The sequence below is a fragment of the Amblyraja radiata genome, chromosome 12, assembly GCF_010909765.2.
Source record: "Amblyraja radiata isolate CabotCenter1 chromosome 12, sAmbRad1.1.pri, whole genome shotgun sequence".
NCBI classification, from domain to species: domain Eukaryota; kingdom Metazoa; phylum Chordata; class Chondrichthyes; order Rajiformes; family Rajidae; genus Amblyraja; species Amblyraja radiata.
In genome coordinates this window covers 42,030,846-42,045,642 of record NC_045967.1, presented here as the reverse complement: position 1 = coordinate 42,045,642, position 14,797 = coordinate 42,030,846, and the positions used below count along the sequence as shown (strand labels likewise).

The 14,797-nt window shown below is 43.6% G+C and overlaps 1 protein-coding gene across 1 annotated transcript in view; it reads left to right on the top strand.

The window, feature by feature from the left end:
* The window catches only part of LOC116979300 (solute carrier organic anion transporter family member 2A1-like), a 39,524-nt gene that overhangs the window by 1,572 nt on the left and 23,155 nt on the right, over positions 1-14,797 (top strand). The window contains exons 2-4 of the mRNA XM_033030909.1: positions 7,989-8,087; positions 9,703-9,830; positions 12,601-12,703. Coding sequence (XP_032886800.1) covers positions 7,989-8,087; positions 9,703-9,830; positions 12,601-12,703 — 330 coding nt within the window. The remainder of the gene's footprint in view (positions 1-7,988; positions 8,088-9,702; positions 9,831-12,600; positions 12,704-14,797) is intronic.

The following is a 14,797-nucleotide window of genomic DNA, read 5'->3' as shown; positions in this document are numbered from 1 at the left end:
CAGGTCACAGCGAGAACGTACAAATTCCGTACAGACTGCACCCGTCGTTGGGATCAAACCCAGGTCTCCGACGCTGCATTCAAAGAACCTCGGTAGGATGACAAATCTGGAGGATAACAATGAGTGGGCCAGTTGAGAAAACACTGTGAAAATAGAAACTATATGAAAATAGGTGTCATAATGTTGTATGTTAGCAAAAATAGGATAGATGCATCTTGTGGCACAGATAATTGGTGTTATGATCTGTCGAAGAAACATTTTATAAAAGATCGAATAAGCTGTTGATAGATTAGATGCTTGCCTGAATGAACATTGGAAATACTGCTAGAGGAGTGCAAGCAGAAGAATGATATTTGACCAAAGGCAATGGATGTAGAGAAGCACATTCTCTTCACGCCAGGCATTCTATCTTCCATTTATTTTGCCCAAAATGAAGCCAAAAACATTTTGAAAGGTTCATTCATCATAACTAATACAATCATCTTAAAGTGGTTTCACACTGTCTGCTCAACCATGTTCAATGCATAGAACATAGAAAAGTACAGCTCAGGAACAGGCCATTCAGCCCACAATGTCTGTGCCAAACACAAAACCAAGCTAAACTAGTCTCATCTGCATGCATATGATCCATACCCATTAATTCCCTGCACATCCGCATACCCATCTAAATGTTTCTTAAATGCCACTATCATATCTGCATCTTCCACCACCCGTAGCGCTGCATTACAGGCACCCACCATTCTCTGTGTAAAAAAATGTTTCCATGCACATCTCCTATAAACGTTGCCTTCACCTTAAAGTTATGCCCTCCATTGAATTGAATTGAATACTTTATTGTCACATGTGACGAGTCACAATGAAATCCTTTGCTTGCATACCCAATGTATGCAGTCACCCATAAAGTGTGCTTACAAAGGTACAAAATACCCCAGCACCAGGTCCCCTTTTTTATACCCCTCACCCTCCTCACGGCGGTCTCCCCATGCTGGGTCCTCCATTGTCCATTGTTCTTCCCTCTCCCTCACAGCGGTCCCCCCACGCCCAGTCCTCCTTTGTTCCTTCCCTCAGCAGCAGCGTCCTCACTTCCACATGTCCGGCTTCGTCCATTTGTCGACCACCGCACCGACCTCTCCAATATCACCGCCGGATCCTCTCCAGATGCCTCCATGGCACCAACTCAGGCCCCAGCCACAGGCTCCATAGACCCAGGGGCCATTGGCCATTGGCCACGGGCTTTGTCGACTTGCGAGGCTCCACTTCCAACCTGCAAAGCTCCAGCCCACCAGGCCCAGGCTCTGACCCATTAGGCTCTAATCCGCGAGGCTCCGGCCTCGACTTCTCAACGGCACCTCCGGAAGGCGGATGTCTAGTCTTGACATTTTAATCCTGTGAAAGGATTTTGACTGTGTGCCCTATTTAATTTTTATACTTCTAACACTTCTCCTATCAGCCTCAGACACCCCAGACAAAACAATTCAATTTTGTCTAACCTCTCCTTATATCGAATACCATCTAATCCATGTAGCATTCTGGTAAGCATCTTCTGCACCCCTTCCAAAGCCGCATCCTTCCTGTAATGGGGCGACCAGAATTGTGTGCAATACTCCAAATGCGGGCTTACCAAATTCCTATAAAAGTCTATCATGACATTCTAACTCTTACACAATGTCCTGACCCATAAAGGCAAGCATACCATATGCCTTCTTTCCACTATATCTACTTGCGTTGCCATTTTCATGCATCTATGGACTTCGAAAGCATGAGCCCTCTTTTCATTAATGCTGTTAAGGACCTTTCCATTAGAAACATAGAAACATAGAAACATAGAAAATAGGTGCAGGAGTAGGCCATTCGGCCCTTCGAGCCTGCACCGCCATTCAATATGATCATGGCTGATCATCCAACTCAGTATCCTGTATCTGCCTTCTCTCCATACCCCCTGATCCCTTTAGCCACAAGGGCCACATCTAACTCCCTCTTAAATATAGCCAATGAACTGGCCTCAACTACCTTCTGCGGGAGAGAATTCCAGAGATTCACCACACTCTGTGTGAAAAAGGTTTTCCTCATCTTGGTCCTAAAAGATTTCCCCTTTATCCTTAAACTGTGACCCCTTGTTCTGGACTTCCCCAACATCGGGAACAATCTTCCTGCATCTAGCCTGTCCAACCCCTTAAGAATTTTGTAAGATTCTATAAGATCCCCCCCTCAATCTTCTAAATTCTAGCGAGTACAAACCGAGTCTATCCAGTCTTTCTTCATATGAAAGTCCTGACATCCCAGGAATCAGTCTGGTGAACCTTCTCTGTACTCCCTCTATGGCAAGAATGTATTTCCTCAGATTAGGAAACCAAAACTGTACGCAATACTCCAGGTGTGGTCTCACCAAGACCCTGTACAACTGCAGTAGAACCTCCCTGCTCCTATACTCAAATCCTTTTGCTATAACCATATAACCATATAACCATATAACAATTACAGCACGGAAACAGGCCATCTCGACCCCTCTAGTCCGTGCCGAACACATAATCTCCACTAGTCCCATATACCTGCGCTCAGACCATAACCCTCCATTCCTTTCCCATCCATATAACTATCCAATTTATTTTTAAATGATAAAAACGAACCTGCCTCCACCACCTTCACTGGAAGCTCATTCCACACAGCTACCACTCTCTGAGTAAAGAAGTTCCCCCTCATGTTACCCCTAAACTTCAGTCCCTTAATTCTCAAGTCATGTCCCCTTGTTTGAATCTTCCCTACTCTCAGTGGGAAAAGCTTTTCCACGTCAACTCTGTCTATCCCTCTCATCATTTAAAAAAACCTCTATCAAGTCCCCCCTTAACCTTCTGCGCTCCAAAGAATAAAGCCCTAACTTGTTCAACCTTTCTCTGTAACTTAGTTGCTGAAACCCAGGCAACATTCTAGTAAATCTCCTCTGTACTCTCTCTATTTTGTTGACATCCTTCCTATAATTAGGCGACCAAAATTGTACACCATACTCCAGAATTGGCCTCACCAATGCCTTGTACAATTTTAACATTACATCCCAACTTCTATACTCAATGCTCTGATTTATAAAGACCAGCACACCAAAAGCTTTCTTTACCACCCTATCTACATGAGATTCCACTTTCATGGAATTGTGCACAGTTATTCCCAGATCCCTCTGTTCACCTACATTCTTCAATTCCCTACCATTTACCATGTACGTCCTATTTTGATTTGTCCTGCCAAGATGTAGCACCTCACACTTATCAGCATTAAACTCCATCTGCCATCTTTCAGCCCACTCTTCCAACTGGCATAAATCTCTCTGTAGACTTTGAAACTCTACTTCATTACCCGCAACCCCACCTATCTTAGTATCATCTGCATACTTACTAATCCAATTTACCACACCATCGTCCAGATCATTGATGTACATGACAAACAACAGTGGACCCAACACAGATCCCTGTGGCACCCCACTCGTCACTGGCCTCCAACCTGACAAACAACCATCCACCATTACTCTCTGGCATCTCCCATTCAGCCACTGTTGAATCCATCTTGCTACTCCACCATTAATACCCAACCATTGAACCTTCTTAACCAACCTTCCATGAGGAACCTTGTCAAAGGCCTTACTGAAGTCCATATACACAACATCCACTGCTTTAACCCTCATCAATTTCCCGAGTAACATCTTCAAAAAATTCAAGAAGATTAGTTAAACATGACCTTCCAGGCACAAATCCATGTTGACTGTTCCTAATCAGACCCTGTTTATCCAGATGCTTATATATATTATCTCTAAGTATTCTTTCCATTAATTTGCCCACCACTGACGTCAAACTAACAGGTCTATAATTGCTAGGTTTACTCTTAGACCCCTTTTTAAACAATGGAACAACATGCGCAGCACGCCAATCCTCCGGCACTATTCCCGTTTCTAATGACATTTGAAATATTTCTGCCATAGCCCCTGCTATTTCTACACTAACTTCCCTCAATGTCCTAGGGAATATCCTGTCCGGACCTGGAGACTTATCCACTTTTATATTTCTCAAAAGTGTCAGTACTTCCTCTTCTTTGATCCTCATAGTTTCCATAGCTACTCTACTTGTTTCCCTTACCTCACATAATTCAATATCCTTCTCCTTGGTGAATACCGAAGAAAAGAAACTGTTCAATATCTCCCCCATCTCTTTTGGCTCTGCAGATAGTTGGCCACTCTGACTCTCTAATGGACCAATTTTATCCCTCGTTATCCTTTTGCTATTAATATAGCGGTAGAAACCCTTCGGATTTACTTTTACCTTACTTGCCAAAGCAACCTCATATCTTCTTTTAGCTTTTCTAATTTCTTTCTTAAGATCTTTTTACATTCTTTATACTCCTCAAGCACCTCATTTACTCCATGCTGCCTATAACTATTGTAGATCTCCCTCTTTTTCCGAACCAAGTGTCCAATTTCCCTTGAAAACCATGGCTCTTTACAATTTTTACGATTTCCTTTCAACCGAACAGGGACATAAAGATTCTGTACTCTTAAAATTTCACCTTTAAATGTACTCCATTTCTCTTCCACATCTTTCCCATAAAACAAACTGTCCCAATTTACTCCTTTTAAATCCTTTCGCATCTCCTCAAAGTTAGCCTTTCTCCAATCAAAAATCTCAACCCTAGGTCCAGTTTTGTCCCTCTCCATAATTATATTGAAACTAATGGTATTGTGATCACTGGACCCGAACTGTTCCCCAACGCATACCTCTGCCACCTGACCCATCTCATTTCCTAACAGGAGGTCCAGTACCGCCCCTTCTCTAGTAGGTACTTCTATGTATTGTTGCAAAAAACTATCCTGCACACATTTTACAAACTCCAACCCATCCAGCCCATTTACAGAATGTGTTTCCCAGTCTATGTGTGGAAAATTGAAATCTCCCACAATCACTACCTTGTGCTTACTACTAATATCTGCAATCTCCTTACATATTTGCTCTTCCAATTCTCGCTCCCCATTTGGCGGTCTATAATACACCCCTTGCTGCATAGTTTCTCCTTACATTCCACTTTCCAAAGTGCATTCCTCTACCCATTTCTGTAGCTGATCTATATCCTGTTGTATACTTTGACAACCTTCTTCACAGTCCGTAACTCAAGCAATCTTGGTCTCTTCTGCAAGCACCCCATCTACTGTATATTTATGTCCGTTATCTTCTATATTACTAAAAGTCTGTTCTTGACCGGTTTTGGCGATCTGTGCTGCAATTTCCGAGAGAACGCCGCCACCTACGGCCCTCATTTTTAGCCACCTCGCTCAGAGCCCCCCTCCACCACATGTGTGCCGAGGATTTTTCCAGTCGATGAAAAATGACAGAGATATTAATGATTTTACAAAATTCCCCATTCTCTCTGCTGCCCCCGTTGGGGCAGGGGGGAGGGACTATAAAACCAGGAAGTGGTGTGCCTCATTCAGTCTCTTCAAGATGGAGGAAGGCAGAGGGTCACGTTTCTCTGAGCTGTGAATAACACTGAACACATATCCACACTACTGTGAGTAAGTACCCTTAATGTGGTTTGAAAATGAAAATATGGTTAAAGTAAAAAAGCACTGCCTGCAAATGGTTGTTTGGAGGGTTTGGGTTGAAATAAAAAGGCACTCTCTCTCTCTCTCTCTCTCTCTCCACTCCTCTCCTCTCTCTCTCTCTCCACTCCTCTCCTCTCTCTTCCCCCCCCCCCCCCTCCTCTCCTCTCCCCCCCCCCTCCTCTCACACCCCCCTCCTCTCCCCCCTCTCCTCTCCCCCGCTCCTCTCCCCCCCCTCCTCTCCCCCCCTCCTCTCCCCCCCTTCTCCTCTCCCCCCTCTTCTCTCCTCTCCCCCCTCTCTCTCTCCCCTCTTTTTCTCCCCCTCCTCCCCTCCATCCCCTCCCCCACCATCCCTCCCCTAAACCCCCCTTCCCTCCACACACCCCTACCCCTTCCCTCCACCCCCCTCCCCCTCCCCGTTCCCCACCTCTCCCCCTCCCCTCACCTCACCCCCCCTCTCAGCACACACCCTCACTCCCCCCTCTCCCCCCCTCTCCTCTCCCCCCCCTCCTCTCCCCCCTCCTCTCCCCCTCTCCTCCCTTCCCCTCTCCTCTCCCCCTCTCCTCCCCCCTCCTCCCCCCTCCCTGCAATATTCCACCTCTCTACCAATTCCAATATTGGTGGCCAGTAGGGGGGCTTTCTGGAGTGCTAGTATGGGTTCTTGGGGTGGCAGCTCAGTCTCTCAAGCTTGATCTGCTGGCAGCTCACTCACGGCTAGTGGGCTGGCAGTTGACTCATGACTATTCCTTGAAATTCCAATTCAAGCAGGGTGCAAGGCCACCAAATTCAAATCCATGTTCCTACCATTTCAAGCAGGGTGCAAGGCCACCAAATTCAAGTGCAGTTTCTTACCACTATGAGCAGGGTGCAAAGCCATAGAATTCAAGTGCAGTTTCCTACCACTTCAAGCAGGGTGCAAGGCCACCAAATTCAAGTGCAGTTTCATACCAATTTCAGCAGGGTGCAAGGCCACCAAATTCAAGTGCAGTTTCATACCACTTCAAGCAGGGTGCAAGGCCGCCAAATTCAAGTGCAGTTTCATTCCACTTCAAGCAGGGTGCAAGGCCACCACATTCAAATGCAGCTTCATACCATTTCATGCAGGGTGAAACCACCATAAAACCACACAAAACACCAAACACACATTTCAGTAGACATTTAGTGTGTTCAGTTGATTCACAGCTCAGACAGTTATGACTTCTCCCTCCCCCATCATGGAGAGACTGAGCCACACCCACACTTCTGGGTTTTATAACCCCTCCCACTCCCACCGGAAAAGGTGTGGCTTTCATGGCGTGATTGTCAGGAGAGAGATTCTCAACATATTTTAAACACTAATAACACTTTTATTTTTCATTGATGGGAAGAATTCCCTGCACCTGCTCAGCGGATGGGGGACTAAGGTGGCCAAAAATCACAGCCGTAAGTGGTAGCGTTTTATCTAAAACCAATATAGAGTGCAAACAGGAAGTAAGTACATTTGCAGTAGTGCCTTTTAACTTCAAGCCAAAGCACCCGTCGCCATATGCAGTAAGTAGTGCCTTTCAACTTCAAGCCAAAGCACCCAAGCCAGCATTTGCAGTAAGTATTGCCTTTCAACTTCAAGCCAAAGCACCCGCCACCATTTGCAGTAAGTAGTGCCTTTCAACTTCAAGCCAAAGCACCCAAGCCACCATTTGCAGTAAGTAGTGCCTTTCAACTTCATGCCAGCAATTGCAGTAAGTAGTGCATTTCAACTTCAAGCCAAAGCTCCCAAGCCACCATTTGCAGTAAGTAGTGCCTTTCAACCTCAAGCCAAAGCACCCAAGCCACCATTTGCAGTAAGTAGTGCCTTTCAACTTCAAGCCATAGCTCCCAAACAACCATTTGCAGGCAGTGCCTTTTTACTTCAAACAAACCATATTTTCATTTTCAAACCACATTAAGGGGACTCACAGTTGTGTAGACATTTGTTCAGTGTTATTCAGGGCTCAGAGAGGCGTTACCCTTGGCTTCATCCATCTTGCAGAGACTGAGTGGGGCACACCACTTCCTGGTTTTATGGACCCTCCCCCTCCCTCCAGCAGGGGCAGCAGAGATTATGGTGATTTTAAAAAAAACATTAATATCTCTCTGATTTGTCATCGATGGGAAAAATCCTCCGCACCCGTAAGGCGGAGGGGGGCTCTGAGCGAGGTGGCCAAAAATGACGGCCGTAGGTAGCGGCGTTCTGTCGGAAATCGCAGCACAGTGGGCCAAAAGTGGTCAAGATCAGAGTTTTAGTAATATAGATATGTACAAAGTGAATAATTTACAGGATAGCATATAATAATTATTATATTAAGCCAAGTAAGTACAGACAACATGAACATGGATGAGCAGCAAACATTCCCTGCACTTTGTTTTTATACTTCACTGTCAGTTTCTTCTATTTCAGGGTTAATTAACACCATCGGCATTGTAGGGCCAGCTTTGGCCTTCCTACTCAGTTCAGCTGTATTGCAATTCTATGTGGACTTTGAGAAGTCTTTAAACTGTAAGTATTCATTAATAAATGGTTCTCGAGTCTCACTGGTCAATACTGTTGTCTCCATTTGGTGAATGGTGCTATGTCTCACCAATGTATGAGCTGAGGCCACTTTGGTAATTAACATTTGTTTCCCGGTGTTACATACTGACAAGTATTTCCATCATCTGCTGGGTAGTAGTTTTTCTCGGTGGATGGAATTCATTTCTAATTAGTAATTAGTAATGAGTACTGATACACAATTATAGGACTTTTGCTCATTGGTCAATGAAACTGCTATCTTAGGGTCTCACAAATGTTTATACATATGTTCCAATTATGGAAATGCTAGAAATCAGAATTAGTGGAACACAGAAAGTTCAAAAGTTGAACAAGGTTACAGAGGTAAAGTGGGAAAAGACATATAATGATTTGAAAATAAATTGTGTATTTTAGAACTGAAGACAGTAGAGTGTATTTTAACAAGTTAAGAAGCAGATAACAGAGAAAGAACATAAATTGATGAAATATTGAAATATAACACACTGACTGGTGGTGTGGATCAGGGTTCGGTGCTGGGCCATTTATATCAATGTCATCAATATAAATGATTTGGACGAGAACGCACATGGCAAGATTAGCAAGTTTGCAGAAGATACAAATGTGTGTGGTTTTGCAGATAGTGAAGATGGTTGTGAAAAATTGCAGCAGAATATTGGTCGATTAGTCAGGTTGGCTGTAGAATGGCTGATGACATTTAATACAGGGAAATATGAGGTGTTGCATTTTGGGAAGTCTAACATGCGCAGGTCCTATGCAGTGAATGGTAGGGCTCCGAGGAGCATTGTAGAGCAGAGGGATCTAGGAGTGCAGGTGCATGGTTCTTTGAAGATGGAGTCGCTGGTAGATAGGGTGGTCAAAACGGCTTTTGGCACATTGGCAGGTAGTTGAGGCCAGTTCATTGGCTATATTTAAGAGGGAGTTAGATGTGGCCCTTGTGGCTAAAGGGATCAGGGGGTATGGAGAGAAGGCAGGTACAGGATACTGAGTTGGATGATCAGCCATGATCATATCGAATGGAGGTGCAGGCTCGAAGGGCTGAATGGCCTACTCCTGCACCTATTTTCTATGTTTCGATGTTTCTAGGAGGTATTTGAGGCAGGGACTATCCCAAAGTTTAAGAAACAATTGGAGAGGTACATGGATAGGACAGGTTTGGATGGATATGGACCAAATGCAGGCAGGTGGGACTAGTGCAGCTGTAACTTAGCCGGTGCGGGCAAGTTGGGTATAGGGGCAAAGAGGTCCTTCTGCATTTGTACTTGAGGGAGTGCAGCGTAGGTTCACAAGGTTAATTCCCGGGATGGCGGGACTCTCATATGTTGATAGAATGGAGCGGCTGGGCTTGTATACTCTGGAACTTAGAAGGATGAGTGGGGATCAATCCTTTGATTACCTCCAAATTCATGATGATTTTCCATGCACAAAGCATTATCATTTAATTTGGCTTCTGACCACATTTTGACATCACCATTATGCTTGCTCCCTGCTCAAAACCAAAGCTGCACAGGCAACTATGAATGATTAATCACTAAAAAGATTAATTGAATTTACTGCTGTTAATTAATTGTGCCATTAATTACAGATGGGTTAACACCTTCAGACCCACGCTGGGTTGGTGCCTGGTGGCTTGGGTTCCTAATTATTGCTTCACTGGTGACTATCAGTTCTATTCCATATTTTTTCTTTCCAAGAGCAATGCCCCAGGAAGGGGTAAGTAATATTATTTTGTCTGCACATGCTTAATTTGCGGTTTATTGAACTTGGCTGTATTTTTGTGTTCTACGTATTAGCAGCAGGTATAATTTATTCCCCCTTTGTACTTCGTTTCCTGTTTGCATAAATTCATAAGTGATAGGATTGTAGAATTCTTTGCCACAGAAGGCTATCGAAGCCAAGTCAGTGGTATTTTTAAGGCAGAGATATGTTCATATATTGTCACATACACCAATTGGTGTAGTGAAATTCACTGGCCAGGTCGGTCATGCAATTTAAAAAAGCAACAGACTCAGAAAACACATTTTAACATAAACATCCATCACAGTGACACCTACACATTCTTCACTGTGATGGAAAATAAAGTTCCAAGTCCTTCCCTTGTTGTTCTTCCTTGGTCAGGGGCCTCGAGCCCCCCGTTGACGGGACGGTCTTGAGTCCCGTAGCCGGCAGCGTTTGGGCCCTCCGCGTCGAGGCATTCAGCTCCCACATCAGGGGGATGTCAGTTCCCCCGCACCGGGCGATCAAACCTCGCGTCGGTGCTGGACAAACTTTCTGCAGCATTGGAGCTCCCGACTAGCCTCACCCGAGACTGTGAGCCCTTGATGGTAAGTCCGCAGGCCACGGTGGGAGCGATCCCAGGCAAGGGCCACGGTGGGAGCGATCCCAGACAAGGGACCGTCCGAGGCGGCTTCCAGCTCCAGCGATGGTAGGCCGCAGAGCCCGGAGAATGTAATCCAAAACCTGATCACATCTCCGGGAAGGTAAGAACCTGGAAAAAAAAGGTTTCCCCCGACCCCCCCCCCCCCTGACCCCCACATAAAACAAACAGAAGAGCATTAAAACAAACTTTAAACAAATGCTAAAAATGGCAGGGCTGCCATCTCCCTTATCCGCCGCCCCCTACATTTCCTTACTGCATAGATATATTCTTGATTAGTACGGGTGTCAGAGGTTGTGGGGAGAAGGCAAGAGAATGGGGTTAGGAGGGAGAGATAGATCAGCCATGATTGAATTGCGGAGTAGACTTGATGGGCCGGATGGCCTAATTCTATTCCTTATGACATGTCCTTATGAGCAGAATTAGGCCATTTGGCCGATTGCGTCTACTCCGCCATTCAATTATGGCTGATCTATCTCTCAACCCCATTCTCCAGCCTTCTCCCATAACCCCTGACACCATTAATAACCAAGAAACTATCTATCTCTGCCTTAACAATATCCATTGACGGCCTCCACAGCCTTCAGAGGCAATGAATTCCACACATTCACCACCCCTCTGACTAAAGAAATTCCTCCTCATTTCCTTCCCCAAATAAACATCCTTTTATTCTGAGGCTATGACCTCTTGGCCTAGACTCTCCCACTAATGGAAACATCCTCTCCACATCCACTCTATCCAAGCCTTTCACTATTCAGTAACTTTCTATGTCCTCTTCATCCTTCTATATTCCAGCGAGTAGAGGCCCAGCACCGTCAAATGCTCATCATATGTTAACCCACACATTCCTGGGATAATTCTCGTAAACCACCCACTCCAGCGCCCGCAATCCTTCATCAGATATGCTCACAATACTCCAAATGCGGTCTGCCCTTCGCCTTATAATGCCTCAGCATTACATCCCTGTTTTTGTATTCTAGTCCTCCCAAAATAAATGCTAGCATTGCGAATGCTTCCCTTACTACCGATTCAACTTGCAAATTAACTTTTTGGGAATCCTGCACCAACGCTCCCAAGTCCTTTCGCACCTCTGATTTCTGAATTCTCTCACCATTTTGAAAATGGTCTACGCCTTTATTCCTACTACCAAAATGCATGACTCCATACTTTGTTATTCCATCTGCTACTTCTCTACCCACTCTCCAAACCTGCCCAAGTCCTCCTGCAGAGTCCCTGCTTTCTCTACACTACCTGCTCCTCCACCTATCTTTGTATCATCTGCAAACTTGTACAACTGTTTTACGTACAACTGCAGGAACTGTCCTGGAGCCCAAACTGATTTTGAAACATAATTTGTTCCTGATATTCTTGTTGGAACATAATAGAATGTATTTAAGCAACTAATAGCTGACCTAAGCTTCCATATTATTTTTTAAAGATTATATTATTCTAAGAATATTATAAGAAGAAGCTCATAAAATTCATGTATGCAGTATGTGAGGGATTTTTTTCCTTTTCATTGTAATGACTGCATGATTTGTCTGGTCAGCCAGGGCATGGAATTTTGTACAAGGGATTGGATTTAGATTCTTCTTCTTCTTGCGTATGGCGTGCACAGCCGAAAGTTGTAGGAGATTTAGATTCAATGCCACATCTCCCTGAACCAGATGATGTAGAAGACCCTACTATTATCTCATACAGTGTATGAGAGGAAGATTAGTAAATGACTGAATGATCTTCAACGTGAAGTTCAACTTCATCAAGTAAGAAGTCTATAATGCTAGCCAGTTTTTCATTGCATTGCAAATATCATTGTCTATTCTTGAATTCCATGGATAGAACATATGGTAATGCATGAACCCAGTCTCTCTTCCAGTGAAACAGGATACAATTGCAAAATATGGAATTGACATTATATGAGAAAATGATATACTGAGTATCCAACCATAAGAGGTGTGTAATTGTTTCAAGTAACATTTTTAATTTCCCAATAAGAAAAAAATGGGGAGCATACTCAACCAAGGGATGTTTCCCCATTTTGCATATTGTTAAGATACTATGTGTTGGATATTTCATACAACCATTTTTCACCATCTTTGATTTTAGTCAGACAAATTAAAAGGATGGAAATCAAAACGAAAGCATCTGTTGAAATCTCAGACAAGAGGATCAGCACTTCAGAACAACTCTCTTGGAAAATATATAAAGAGTAATGCTCAACTGCATTTTCCTTTTTTTTAAATCGTTTGTCAATAAGAATAACATTTGTGTTTGAACTGTAGCTCTCCTAAAATAACAAAAACCAACTGCTGCTCTAAACCATGCAACTTCTTCATTTATGCATAAACCTTTTTTCCAGATACAGATCTTCCCTATTCATACCATAGTGTGCACATAGTTAACGTGAAATTGTAAGTCTTTGATTGATGAAAGCTGTCTTGCCATCAATCAAGAAATTAAGTGTTCTGCTTGAAAAACAGAATAACTTCATAGTAATCATAATTTCTGTATGCCCTGGCTAACTGATAGAATGACAAAGCGATGAGGATACAATACTGATTTTTTTTCCATTTGAAGAAAGTTTGTATGACAGGAAATTCAACAAAGGTTGGTGTGGATTCCTGCCTCTTTGCGAGAATTTCCCTTGTGAAGTCAGATCTGACCTGCTACCATTATATATGGAATAGAGCCAGTGGGGAATGGATGGGAGGGGACACATCTAAGTGAGACTTTGTTTGCTTGTTCAGAGAAGCGATGCTTTATTGTTCTCAAGATGCAGGATTCCATTATTGGCACGGCACTTTGAAATTTATAGGAGATAGAGAGATTTATAGAGAGGGGCAATATGGTTTGATGAAAATAAAATGAGTAGAATAAAACGTAAGTAGGAAGGTAGATAAGAGGAAGGTAATAGGTACAATATATTTTGTTAAAGTACTTCACAAAAAGTTTTTATTTTAAATAAAGGCTTAAGGGATTGATACTGGCCCAAATACAGAATTGATAAAGGACAGTAAACATAACATAGGAATAAACGAAGGTACACAAAAATGCTGGAGAAACTCAGCGGGTGCAGCAGCATCTATGGAGCAAAGGAAACCCTTCTTCAGACTGACAGGGGGTGGCGGGGAGAAGGAAGGAAAAAAGGAATAAATGAATCATTTTCAAGTTAGCATACTGTTGATAATGGGTGATAAATGGATCAGTAGATTCCTAAAGTATTCACCATGTATAATAATAAATTAGATGGGCTGCATAGTGCCACAGCTGGTGCACCTGCTGCCTCACAGCAACAGAGACCCAGATTCGATCCTGAAACTGGAAGCTGGAAAATGGGGAAGCAAAGGCTAAACAATCAGAGAGTGGTGAATCTCTGGAATTCTCTGCCACAGAAGGTAGTTGAGGCCAGTCATTGGCTATATTTAAGAGGGAGTTAGATGTGGCCCTTGTGGCTAAAGGGATCAGGGGGTATGGAGAGAAGGCAGGTACAGGATACTGAGATGGATGATCAGCCATGATCATGTTGAATGGCGGTGCAGGCTCGAAGGGCCGAATGGCCTACTCCTACACCTATTTTCTATGTTTCTATGTTGAATGGCAGGGCTGGCTGGAGAGGCCATGTGGTTTACTCCCATTTTTAATCCTTCTATTCCAATGTGCTTATGATGTTCAGAATTTATTTTGCTAATAGAAAAGAAGACATATGAGGTCTCGTTTTCTATCATTCAGGTGAGGAATACTTAGGCGGTAACTAACTACTGTGAACTTTGTCATTCCTTCAAAACATTGAGAGTTGCCTGCTGCATTACTGAACCATTGACTGGCAAGGCATAATTGTCTGATAAACTTGACAGTAGTAACTTTCACCAGCAGAGGGGGTGTAATCCTCATTAATGACACACTTTGGAGATCTGACTGAAGCAAGTAGCATATTAGCATATTAACAAGACTATCTCCCTTGCACCATGCCGACAGCCGACCAGAGGGCAGGATTCCAGAAGAATTATAGTCGATACAAAAAAAACACAATCAATTTGAATTTGGCAATAAACTGATGTCAACCATGGCTCCTCCTTATTCGCTGCAAATGTGGAGCTTATATAAGGTTCGCATTATGAAATGCACCAGCAAAGGCCATATGGATCTCGAGTTCTCATACAAGACAAGAGACCAGACAAGAGACATTTATTGTCACATGCACCAATTGGTACAGTGAAATTTGTGGTCACCTTACAGCCATACGAATAAAAAAAAGAACACAGAACATTATAGTCTTTAACATAAACATCCCCATACAGCGGAA